Source organism: Chenopodium quinoa, unplaced genomic scaffold (assembly GCF_001683475.1).
Source record: "Chenopodium quinoa cultivar QQ74 unplaced genomic scaffold, ASM168347v1, whole genome shotgun sequence".
Classification (NCBI taxonomy): domain Eukaryota; kingdom Viridiplantae; phylum Streptophyta; class Magnoliopsida; order Caryophyllales; family Amaranthaceae; genus Chenopodium; species Chenopodium quinoa.
The window spans coordinates 1,200,516-1,213,953 of record NW_018744151.1 but is presented as its reverse complement, the minus strand read 5'-3'; the positions used below and the strand labels follow the sequence as shown (position 1 = coordinate 1,213,953).

Sequence of the window (13,438 nt, the reverse complement as noted above, 5' to 3'; positions counted from 1 at the left end):
AAAAACTAGATTTGTCATTTATTTTATGAATTAAAAATTTAAATTGTCACATAAGCAAAATTAGTGAATAAGGTTTGAGATTTTAAATTCAAGTGTCACATAAAATTAATAAAAACAACAAAATATAACTTTAGTGTTAAAATTAAAAAATTATCTTATGATATTAGAAATTTTATCCATATATTTAATGAATGATATTCATAAATATACAAAATTTTAAATTAAATAAAATAATTTATTAGAACCGTGCATCGCACGGGCTTACATCTAGTAATAATAATTCTAATCCTTCAATTTTTTCTGCTAAATTATTGGTCATATATTAAACATGTTAAAATTCTATAAATATTAAATAAGATGTAAATAGAAAAAGTAATTCTAATACTTGATTATAACTACACTTCTACAAAATCAGATAAGTTTTAAACAAACTTGCAATTTGTCACACACATTATTACTTTGCTAGCTTTCTATATATGTTTTCCGCAATGTATTCTCTTCTCCGTTAAAAGCTTCCGTTGCCAATGAGCCACAACCAATCAAGGCAAGCGCCGGAAAATATACCACCTAAAAGAAATAAGACCAACAAATTTCCCAATGCATTTTGCTCCGGTCCCTACATATCAATTTACACCAAAATTTCAAATTGTAGATACATTTAGCCATACTATATTAGAACAATGCTAGCTATCAAAATATGATCAACCAATGAGTTTGTCAAAGTACAAACCTTGTAACCTTTAGGTGTTGCAGTCATCACACAAACCGTGAGATGGCCATTCGTAAATCCCAATAACGATGTGAGCATGATCATCCATCCTTCATTTGCATATTTTGCGGTGAAGTAAAATGCAGGGACAAAGAGGAAACGAGCTAGTATCGCGATCATTAGGCCCTTTCGAGACTCCACGTTTAAGCACTTTATCAAGGGAGTGTATCTTCCAACTAAGTCCAAAACATTGTACATGGCAATTAACACAATGGAATACCTACAAATTAAAAGAAATGATATTATAACCTTATATTTGTAATATATATATCTCTTGAAGTCTTGATATAATATAATAGTAATAAACTTAAGAATATAATTGACACGCTATGCTACCTAAATAATTAAGAGCTATACCATGCACCTAATGTGTGGTTCCCTGTATCTTCATACAAAAAACCAGGGAAAATTGACAGTGTGAGCGCATAGATAAGGTATAAACCCAAAAAGTAATCCCAATTTTGACGTAGCAATTGTTTCAGTGTGAAACGATCCACAACTTTCGCACCATCATCAACCTGCAATGTTTTAAGAGGTAATCTCATCAAAAAGTTGCTTAAATAATTCACAACTAAAACTGAAAAATGAAAGTGAAATGAACTGATGTTGTATCTTGTTTATTACTTGATTGATACCGGCAGCAGCAAGGTCAGCTGTAACAGTTTTAGATCCTTCCGAAGCTGCCTTGGACCGGAAATACTTGACAATTGGCAACTTAGGGAAGTAGTATGCATACAAGAAAATGCATAAAAATTCTATTCCTGTGGAGATTGCCAAGAATAGTACTGCAAAAATAGATTTACTAAACAATCAAGACGTGATAAGTGTCAATTTATTCACAAAAATGTCCTCATGAGAAACAAATTTCATTTCTCAATGTGAGAAACAAGGAATTTCCCTAATTTGTATAAGTATTTTTCAGATAAAAAATGAAGCGAGTTTTAGTCAAGAAAAGAGTACTAAACAAGTCGTCCTAAACATGAAGAATTAATATACTTACAAGCACCCTTGCGTAGTCCATCATGAGATTTGTCGAATGCTGCCTTTGTAACTAGCCTCAGAACAGAGGTCAGAGCACCGGATGCAGCCAAACCAGCAAAGAAAGACTGTATTTAGGCATGCATTACAGGAATAATTATTAGTATTACACTATTACATGTATACTTGCATTGTGTAACATTAAAAGATCAATACTATAGGTGAGTTTAAGTAATAACCGCGACACATTTTACATACTTGTAAAAGTTCAGGCACCATAAAAGCCAAGTCTCCACACATCCCACCTTGGACACAAGCATCTGCAACACCGAAAGCACCAACCAGTATGCACAGACCAATATAAGGAACAACTCCGCCTTTTCCAGATGTTCCAAGATCTAACTGTTATGATCATACAAAAGGGATCGATATATTCACAAAAAATCCAACTTTGAATTAAATTCAGAATCTGAAATCACACGTGTAAGGTAAGTTACCAATAAACATCCCAGAATACTAATGAAGAACAGAATGTATCCAGCTATGTTTCTCGTTCTAGTATTGATCCGATGTTCATTATACGCCAATATTGCCATTGTTCCAACAGCAAACGGTTGATATATTAGTGTAAGTACCCTTGAAGGATGGTAGTTCTTCACATGAAAAAGCCGCGAACCAAATTAGCTAAAATATACGTAGTATACTATTATAATCTTCTGAAGGCAGTTTAGTTCTAACAGATTGATTAAATAAAACAGGGGAAAGATGAGTATCTACTACCTCCGTTACATGTTATTTGCAACGATTAGACATTTTTCCTCTCAACTTTATGTCAAATCGTTGCAAATAATATGTAACAGAGATTATATATGAAATTATTGGTACACAAGCCAACCAAATTCATACCGGAAAAACTTGGTAATAGTAATCTCCAACGGTGAGCATGGTGTTCCATGAAAGGAGAGTCCCCATTCCAAGTAACCAACATACTAACACAGCGCTCCATTTTCCCTGATCACCACACACAATCAATTCTTTATTGAGGCTCATAAGGGTCCCACCCCTTTAAATATGTTGTACAGAGTATATTGAGTAAAGTAATAATTGTTTTTGTTCAAGATCCACTACTGCTTAAAGAGGGCTTACATAAAATTTGAGCAATTTCTTACCTCCAATCGAGTAGGGGTACCATCATTTCCATCAGCAGTAGTACTCATGGCTAGTTCACCACCTACTGTATTAAATCACAAAATTAAGATGGCAATTTATTTGTTAACCATATTTCCACTGTCACACGTTATTCTTTTATTGTACTATTAGATTCCTTTCAATTTATATTTTTAATACATCAAGTTTTTTACATTACTATTTTATTTAGAATTAAGGATATTAATGGTCAAATTTACGTGTTGATGAACGCAATTTCTACATGTTGCAAAATTTGTAGGAGTTTTTTTTTGACAAAAAATTCATAGGAGTTACTCCTAGTAAGAGGGACGGGATCATGCATTCATGCATGTCAAACAATTTAATAAGTAAATTGAAGCAAACAACACCCGAAAAATATAAGTTGTGAAGATTTGTTTGGTTTATCGATAGTGCAAACTTACTAAATTACACGATCAACATGACAATTGGCTTTGAACAAGGGATGTACTCATGTACAATACTACAATAAAAAGGGAGCAATTTAAATAAAATCAGATGAAAGATCGAAAAACTTACTTTGCTCTGAGCTCTAGTGTGGTGAATTTATGTGGTGATCAAAGAGAACAAGAGAAAATCAAGGCAATCGTACGTGTTACCTTTGCATAACGGATTTTTTTAAGAAAAAAAAAAGTTAGAAAATAAATTATTAAATATGAAAAGATTAGATAGAAGAATTTAATTTCAATTAGGTTTCTATAAGATAGAATTCTGAAATTATACGGAGTATCATATACAAGTGTATGAGATAGTTAGATTATGTGTTTCTTTACACATCTATAGCCTGAAGTTAAAAAAAAATATTTAATAATGAAAATAATTAGTAAACTAAAACAGTAATTATGTAGTTTTCTTTAGTGCAATTGGGCCGAAATATCAATAACTTTAATCTAGTGGACAATTTTGCAATGGCTACAATAATATTGAAGCCATTGTAATCTTTCAATCTGAACCCTTAAAATTTAGTACTAAATCTTGACCATTCATAAAGTTGACTTTATAATTAATAGAGTAGAATGATGTATTTGTATACAAAAAATAAAAATTAGTTCTGTTTGAAAAAATTAGTAATAATATCTGATTACTTAAAAAAAACTTAAAGTTTAATTCTCAAACCTTAATTCCATTGATTTTCGTTTGATTCTGAATTTCAACTTTCGTAAGATTACTTCGTGGTGTTGTTTTTTTCCTCCAAAACTATTTCCCCCCCCCCCTTTTTATACTTTTTATTGTAAATATTCTTTATATATATATATATATATATATATATATATATATATACTAGTTTTGTGCCCGTGCGATACCCGGGTTGTTTATTGAATTTTAAGATAAATTTTTAATCTATATGTCAAATTTTAAAATATATCATTGATACAAAATTAGTTAGGAATTGATGAGTTTTTGTGATGATTTAAACTATATAGTAGACATGTAATGACTAATAATAATAACATTGATGAAAAACATTTATTGACCCGTAGCCTGAAGTAATGACCCTATCCGAAATAACTCGTGACCCGACCCGATTGACAGGTCTACACACAATAATAAAATTATATTGGATTGTAAAGTATATTGTTTCAATTGATTATAATATATTATAAATAATGGATGTGGTGCATTTTGAGCTAATTTTTTCGCTCCAAAAAAATACTATGATACAAAAAATAAATTTATATGATAATTTATGAGTGTTATAATTTTTTTTAATAGAAGTTAATTTAATTTTGTACATATGAAATATTGGTACTTTATCGAAAATAAAATTCTAAATTAACAATTTTATCCTAAAATTCTATCCAAATTTGATTGAAAATAGAATTCTAAATTAATTTTTTTATCCTACAAATTGAATTCTATATAACTATATCCTACGTGGCGCAACATTTGGCGAAAAGTTGGAACGCCAAGTGTCGCTATCTCGTCGCCTGGCTAAAAGTTTAGCTTTATATATTAGTTATTATTATTATTATTATTATTATTATTATATATATATATATATATATTTGTCAAATCATTTTATTTGTGTTTTTAATATTTTCCATATCTTTTTATTGTATATTTTATTATTCTATATCTAAACTATTCAATCTATGACGTAAAAATTGTTTCCAAAAAAAAATCTATAACGTAATATTAAAACAGACATCAGGAAGAAATCGACTCTAAAAATTAAACGTCTCATAATTTGTCATTGTTTTTTCCTCTATGTTTTTTTCCATGGTGACATCAACTAGTATAATTATATTATTCCAAATATTTTATATTATCTTTATATCAAAAATAATTCTTTTAATTTGGTGTTCAAAAATTTCCGTACACATTTACCTAAAATATTATTTCAACACTTATTTAATAAACAGAGTAATATTATATTTTGCCAAAAAAAAAAAGTAATTTTCCGTAGTCACTTTTATTTGTTAGATATATTATGTTTTTCTTAAAATAAAAAATAGATAGGGTTTGTTCATATTTACTTAATTTCAGTTCAGTTCAGCTCCAATTAGTTCAGCTTTTAATTTCCCTCTCTCATAAAATATTCATTTCAGCTCAGTTCAGCTCCAATCAGTTCAGTTCAACTCCAATCAATTCAGCTCAGTAAATATGAACATGTTCTTACTGTCCATAGCACGGGGCCTAAACTAGTTAAATTACTAGAGGAAAGGGGATTTGAATTAGTGACCTATGATGTACGGGTTCTCAATGTTTGCCACTAGCCAAAACCACTTTGGTATTTATGTAGTTAAGTGGTCGGTGATAATTAAGTTGATAACACTCCTCTTATATCACGTATATTGTCTTCATTGCAAATATGAAGACATTCCTCAGCTTGTTGGGATCTTGATAAAATTATACTCCACTTTTTTCCCTTAAATCTGTTACATGGAAAAAGTGTGTATAATTATTAAAGTCCATATATAAGAGTAGTGAATTTATTTATGTTACTATTATCAAGTTATGAATGATGATTTGATTTACTAGAAATCTGCTAAGAATCAACTATATACACCCAAAATAATTTATTTATTTATTTATTTATTATTATTATTATTTATTTTTTTGAAAAATACATCCACAAAAAACGTCAACCAACCCATTTTTCTAAAGGTTCCCACATTTGGAAGGCTGTAGGGAAAGGATGGGACCTTTTTAGGCATAGTCTAAGGTGGGAAGTAGGAAATGGTGAATTAATAAATTTCTAGGAGGATGCTTGGCTGCAAGAGGAATCTGTGAGGAACCTTCTCATTGGCCCTTTATTAAATGATTACCAAACCCAAAACATCTCTTCCCTCCCTATTCACTCAAAACATGAACTTGAAGAAAAAATCCATTTCCAGATATCTGAGCACCTTTTTTCCAGAATAAATTGCACAATCTTTTCAGATGACATGGATTATAATTACACTTGTTCCTCAGGCAGGTGAACTGGGATAGACTTCCAACTTCCTCAAACCTACACATCAGAAAATGTTCACACTCAAAACACTTGCTCTTTCTGCCCAAACCAACCTGAAAACTCATCTCACATCTTCATGGCTTGTCTTGACTTGTCTCAGTATCCCAGTGCATTTGGTCTGCTAGTGAATGGTACTACTCTACTGTAGACCCCACTCCTAGAACAAAGCCCATCTCCCCCGCATGGGACCCTCTCTCTCCTCCCTTCTTAAAAATAAATGTTGATGCCTCTTACCTAAACCCTTCAAAAGATACAGGGTGTGCAGCTGTATGTAGAGATGAGAAAGGACATTGGCTGGGTGGAATTCAATGGAAGGGCTTCACCCCATCCATACTTGATTCTGAAACAACATCAATCTACTTGGCTATGAAATGGGCTGAATCGAAATTCATCTTGAAATCTAACAGTAAACAGGCTGATTTACATAAATGCAGGGAACAGCTGCAGCTTCTACCCGAGTTTCGTCTAAGCTATGGAGAAAGAGGGAAGAACAAAGTAGCAGACTTCCTGGCAAAGAATGCAAGAGGAGCTCTAAATATTTTGAATCAGATTTGTAATATAGAACAACCTCCTTTGTAATGTATTAAACTCCTTGATGACGATTTATGTTCTGCTCGTAGGACTCTAGTTCCCAGGATGTAATTTTGGGCTTGCCCATGGGTAGCCACCAAACTTTGATGTATGATGCTAACTTAATTAATTAATCTTACCCTCTTCTTCTCAAAAAAAAAATAAAAAAAAAATGTTATTATATCCATAAATTCATATAATAAATACTCCGTATATAAGCTTTAAATAAACAATATATTCAATAATATTTCATTTCAATTCATTGCATTTTGATTTCTCTTCTTTAAAAGCTTCCGTGGCCTATGAGCCACAACCAATCAAGGCAAATTAAAGGCCGGAAAATAGGCCAATGAAAAACACAAGCAAATTCCCCAATAATGTGTTTTGTTCAGGTCCCTATACATCAATTTATAATGTATTAATGTAAATCTTGACAGACCTTGTAACCTTTAGGCGCATCAGTCATCACACAAACTGTGAGATGGCCATTTGTTGATCCCAATAAGGATGTTAGCATGAGCATCCATACTTCATTGGCATACTTGTCAAAGAGGAAACGAGCTAGTATCGCGATCATTAGGTCCTTTTGAGACTCCAAGTTTAAGCAATTTATCAAGGGAGTGTATCTTCCAATTAGGTCGAAACATTGTACATGGCAACCAACACAATGGATCAAAAGCTTCCATTGCCTATGAGCCACAACCAATCAAGGCAAACGCCGGAAAATATACCACCTAGAAGAGATAAGACCAACAAATTTCCCAATGCGTTTTGCTCCGGTCCCTACTCATCAATTTACACCAAAATTTAATTGTACACATTTAGCCACACTATATACAATGCTATCAAAATATAATCAACAAATGAGTTTCTCAAAGTACAAACCTTGTAACCTTTAGGCGCCGCAGTCATCACACAAACCGTGAGATGGCCATTGGTGAATCCCAATAATGATGTGAGCATGATCATCCATCCTTCATTTGCATATTTTGCAGTGAAGTAAAATGCAGGGACAAAGAGGAAACGAGCTAGTATCGCGATCATTAGGCCCTTTCGAGACTCCAAGTTTAAGCACTTTATCAAGGGAGTGTATCTTCCAACTAGGTCCAAAACATTGTACATGGCAATCAACACAATGGAATACCTACAAATTAAAAGAAGATCACCGATTTTATCAGCTTTTATGTTCCAAGTTTACTTTTGATAATAGACCATATACTATACTTATTAAGTAAGAGCTATACCATGCGCCTAATGTGTGATGTCCTGTATCTTCATACAAAAAACCCGGGAAAATTGACAGTGTCAGCACATAGATAAGGTATAACCCCAAAAAATAATCCCAATTTTGACATAGTAATTGTTTCAGGGTGAAACGATCCACTACTTTGGCACCATCATCCTCAACCTGCAATGTTTGAAGATGCAGTCTCATGAAAAAGTTGGTTAAATAATTCACAACTGAAACTGAAAAATGAAAGTGAAATGATTTGATGCTGTATCTTATTATTACTTGATTGATACCGGCAGCAGCAAGGTCAGCTGTAACAGTTTTAGATCCTTCCGAAGCTGCCTTGGACCGGAAATACTTGACAATTGGCAACTTAGGGAAGTAATATGCATACAAGAAAATGCATAAAAATTCTATTCCTGTGGAGATTGCCAAGAATAGTACTGCAAAAATAAAAGGTTCAAATAAGTGTCAATAAGAAAGAAAAATCAATCAAAACGCGATAAGTGTGCCTATAATTCATATAAGTATGTTTCATATAAAAAAAATGCACAAAGTTAAGTAAAGACAAGAGCACTGAGTACTAATCAAGCTAAGTCCTCCTAAACTAACATCGAGAATGAATATACTTATATACTTACAAGCACCCTTGCGTAGTCCATCATGAGATTTGTCGAATGCTGCCTTTGTAACTAGCCTCAGAACAGAGGTCAGAGCACCGGATGCAGCCAAACCAGCAAAGAAAGACTGTGTGTAGGCATGCATCACAGGACTAATTAGTATTACACTATTACATCTATACTATAGGTGAGTTTAAGTAATAACCGCGACACATTTTACATACTTGTAAAAGTTCAGGAATCATAAAGGCCAGGTCTCCACACATCCCACCTTGTACAAAAGCATCTGCAACACCGAAAGCACCAACCAGTATGCATAAACCAATATAAGGTCCAACTCTATTAGAGTTTGGTTTTTCATATATGTTAATATTGTATATTTGGAAAGTTTATCTTGTTTAGGAGTTTTAGGCAAGTTAGGTATTCTATTGTAGATTGGTATATATTTGTGATTAATAGAATACAGAAGGCCAAGCCGTTTTCTCCCATATTTCTCCACTTTAACATGGTATCACAGCCTCTCTAATTTTTAGAGAATTTTTCGATCCTTGGTTTGTTTGTTTGAATTATTTCCGCAAATTCATTTGTTTGTGAGATTAGGCTTCAATTTTTCGTTACAACTTTACAAAGATTACATTTTTTTCGGAATTAGGGTTTCTTTTCCCCCAATTATCAGTTTTGTGGTGCATTCCTTCGAGTGTACTGCTGGGCGTTTTTATTTGGTTTGTGGGGTGTTGCGATCTGCTTCGTGGTGCTGCTGTGTGGTGTTGTTTGGTGTGCGTGTTGCTGCTGTGTGGTGCGTGTGCTGTGTGGTGCGTGTGTTGTGCTGCGTGAGGTAGTGCGGTGTTGTTGTTGTTGTGCGTGCTGCTGTTGTGTGGTGCGTGGGGGTGCTGCGTGTGTGTGGTGCTACGGTGTGTGTGCTGTTGTGTGTGCGTGGTGCTTTGTGTTTATTGGTTTTGGTTTGGTCGTGCTGTGAGGTGCGCTTGTGGTGGTGGTGTGTTGATATTTGTTTTATATTTTTTGGTGAGTTGTGGTTTGGTTAATCGTGGTGTAGTGCGATGCCGGGTGATGATGACACACCTCCTAATCCTCCTTCTAAGTACGAGCCGTTCACCGATTACTACCTTCATCCTAGTGAGGGCTCTGAATTGGTGATTTGTCCAGTGTTGCTTACCGTCGACAACTATGAAGAGTGGTCGAGGTCAGTTCGCAACAATCTTCGGTCCAAGAGCAAGCTCGGGTTCGTGGATGGCTCTATTGTTCAGCCCGATCCCAAGCATCCAGATTTTCGTCAGTGGGGTATTGTTAATTCTACTGTTGTTGCTTGGATTTATAATACTCTTGATGTTTCAATTCGTTCTATTGTTATTATTCCTGATGATGCTAAAACTTTATGGGATGATTTGCATGATCGTTATTCTCTTGGTAACGGTCCTCGTATTTTTGAATTGAAACATGATATTGCTGATTGTAAGCAAAGAGGTCGTTCTGTTGCAGTTTATTATGGTGAATTGAATAAATTGCAGAATTTATTGTCTAGTTATGTGAAATTGCCTACTTGTACTTGTTCCGCTGCGAAAGAATATGCTAAGTTGCATGAGAATGAGTTGTTGCATCAGTTTTTTCTTGGTTTAGAACCTAAGAAGTTTGGTTCTGTTGTGTCTACTTTGTTGATGAGTGATCCCTTGCCTTCTATGAATGTTGCTTATGCTAAAGTTGTTGCTGATGAGCGTAAGCAATCTGTGTCTGAGGCACATGAGACCTCTTCCTCTACGACTGTTGGTTTTAATGTAACAGGTACGGCTTCCGGTCGAACTACCGAACGGATTGAGTGTACTTATTGTAAAAGGTCTGGTCATGATAAGGACCATTGTTATCAACTTCATGGCTTCCCGGGTGGGGTCGTGGTGGTCGTGGTGGTCAAGGAGGTAGTGGTGGTCGGTCATCTGGTAAGGGGAAGGGTGAGTTTGCTGGTGCTGCTGGAAATTCTCGTGGTAATAATGAGCCGGTTTCGGATTCTGATCGTGGGAGTGTTCCTACGATTACTGATGCTCAATGGAAGGAACTCATGTCTACGGTAAAGGGTGCCAAGTCTGGTTCTTCGTCAGATGGCAACAAACTTGGTACGTATAATTCCTTTGATTGGCTCATTGACACTGGCGCTTCAAATCATATGTCTGGTAATATTGATCTTTTCACTGATTTACATGACATCCCTTCGCCTGTTGGTTTACCCAATGGGAAGAGTACAACGGCAACGAAGGAAGGAAGAGTTATTTTGTCTGATAATTTAACTCTTGATAATGTTTTATAAGTTCCTGCTCTTACATGCAACTTGTTATCTGTGTCTCAATTGTTAGAAAAACAATGCTATTTTATTATGTTCACTGACAAGCTATGCATTATTCAGGATCGCAGTTTGAGGAACCTGATTGGAGCGGGGGTCCAATGTGATGGGGTCTATATTTTTCGTCCGGTTTGTGCTCGGATTCTGCAGGCAAACAAAGTGGTTATTTCAGATGCAAGTTTGTTATGGCATAGGCGTCTCGGGCATCCGTCAATGCAAGTTGTGAGCTCTCTTCCGGGAGTTTCTAGTAGTCATAGTACTCATAGTAGTAACTCTGTTTGTTCGTTTAATTGTGACATTTGTTTTATGGGGAAACAACCCCGAAACTCTTTTCCGTTAAGTATGAATAAAGCATCTGGAATTTTTTGATTTAATTCATTGTGATATTTGGGGTCCAAATAAGATTGCCTCTAGTTGTGATGCTCGTTATTTTCTAACCATTGTTGATGATTTTTCTCGTGCTACTACGATTCTGTTAAAAAAACTACTTCAATTTAAGTATTTGGAATTACACAATGCAAGTTGACATACCAATAGACAACCCAGGGTACTAATGAAGTATATACTGTATCCGGTTATGATTCTTTTTCTAGTATCAATCAGCGATTCGTTGTACGCAAGAATCGCTATTGTTCCAAGAGCACATGGTTGATATACTAGTGTAAGTACTCTTGAAGGATGATAATTCTTCATAACAAAACAAGGAAAACCAACATTAAAAATAAAAATTCGCAATCTTAACTTAGGAAAAATTATTTTTCTTTAGAACGAACTAACATTATTGCAATAAAGAATATTCATCTACATTACTATAATTTTACTGCACTAAATCAATAAAACTAAAACATTTATATACATACACTATTTTTGTATGTATGTTGCATGTGTTATGTGTATATACATTCACACATATAATGATATAATTAGGTGTACTTAATAATTTATAGATTACTGATTAAATATATATTGTTTTTTCCCAAGTAATTCAAATATACCCCTTTTTTTTAACCTTTTCTTTTAGTTGTTTGTAACAAGTTTTTTCAATTAGTTAAATAGAGTCAATTAACCCATTTTTTGAATAGATTTTATATTTCAGATTGTTTCATACTTTCATATCAACTTAATGCAACACATAACAGTATAACACTAATATCATATTTTATTATTTTTGTTTGAGTTGATCCTTTAACATAAGACACATATACAAAACTTGAGATCAAATCCTGTCATATTTTAATTTGTCGGGTTGCTCTGAGGCAGCCCAAAAGTTATTAAATACATAAAGGGACAAAAAAGGAAGAGAATCATACAGGGAAAACTTTGTAATAGTAGTCATTAATGGTGGCCATACTGTTCCATGCAAGGAGTGACCCCAATCCAAGAAACCAGCACATTATCACAGCATTCCTCTTTCCCTGATTAATCACCAGGAAAAACAAATAATTAAAAATCTTATCCATCATAATAGTTTCTTTGAATTTACTGAAAATTAGAAATAAAATCATTGAAACTTTAATTCAAACACTTTATTAATTAATTACCTGCAATTTCTCAGGAGCGCCATTTTCAACCTCAAAAGAGTCAAATCCCATGATTAATTCACAAAATCAATTGACAATTCTGATTGAACTTTTTAAACCATTGTATCATTTGTATACATGAATATATGACTTATTTTTATACGAGTAGATTAAAGACTTAACTTGTAAGTTGTACTCCTCATTAATTACTACTGCCCACCCACTAAACATGCATCTTATTACATATGGCAACTTAATTGCATGAATGCCATATTGCACTGCATGCAGGGCCTTTGGAGTACTTTATTAACAATAAATAATATTGTGCATAGAGTTAGGGCCTCTTCTCTTCAGATTATTTTCAGTTCAGCTCAGCTCAACTTAGTTTTGTTGAGTTCCTATAAGTTCAGTTCAGTTTAGTTTTATTTCCTTCTCTTATAAAATATTCAGTTTAGTTTAGTTCAATTTAATTCAGCTCAGTTTAGTCAATTAGAACAAGCCCCTTAGTGAGTTACAAAGGGTAGTGACATTAATGTTAGGTGTTATACATTAAAAGATTGAGTAAAGAGTTATGCCATGTCATTTCTTTCTTTTTTTTTTATTGTCAATTGGTTTTAGCATGAAATCTTACAAAACTAAATACTTCAAACTTACTGTTGTAAGGTTGTTAGAATAACAACTTTTTTATGGGAAAACTGTCCAAAGTTCATATATAAACAGAAAATTTTCCAAGAGTAAAA

At 33.7% G+C, this 13,438-nt stretch overlaps 2 protein-coding genes across 2 annotated transcripts; both read right to left on the bottom strand.

Annotated features, from left to right (window-relative positions):
• Positions 1-505: 505 nt before the first annotated feature.
• LOC110693383 (equilibrative nucleotide transporter 3-like) lies at positions 506-2,964 on the bottom strand. Its single transcript, XM_021870508.1, has 9 exons — positions 2,917-2,964; positions 2,654-2,758; positions 2,245-2,400; positions 2,006-2,149; positions 1,770-1,875; positions 1,394-1,554; positions 1,127-1,287; positions 731-989; positions 506-616 (listed from the first exon to the last, which is right to left on the bottom strand). Exons 1-9 carry the CDS (start codon positions 2,962-2,964, stop codon positions 506-508), a joined length of 1,251 nt encoding a protein of 416 aa, XP_021726200.1.
• Positions 2,965-7,507: 4,543 nt separating this feature from the next.
• Positions 7,508-12,770, bottom strand: LOC110693382 (equilibrative nucleotide transporter 3-like). The gene is made up of 10 exons (XM_021870507.1): positions 12,720-12,770; positions 12,489-12,593; positions 11,706-11,865; positions 10,204-10,220; positions 9,056-9,178; positions 8,853-8,958; positions 8,494-8,654; positions 8,225-8,382; positions 7,866-8,124; positions 7,508-7,763 (listed from the first exon to the last, which is right to left on the bottom strand). The coding sequence occupies exons 1-10, from the start codon at positions 12,768-12,770 to the stop codon at positions 7,653-7,655; spliced, it is 1,251 nt and encodes a 416-aa protein (XP_021726199.1). The 3' UTR covers positions 7,508-7,652.
• Positions 12,771-13,438: the final 668 nt, after the last annotated feature.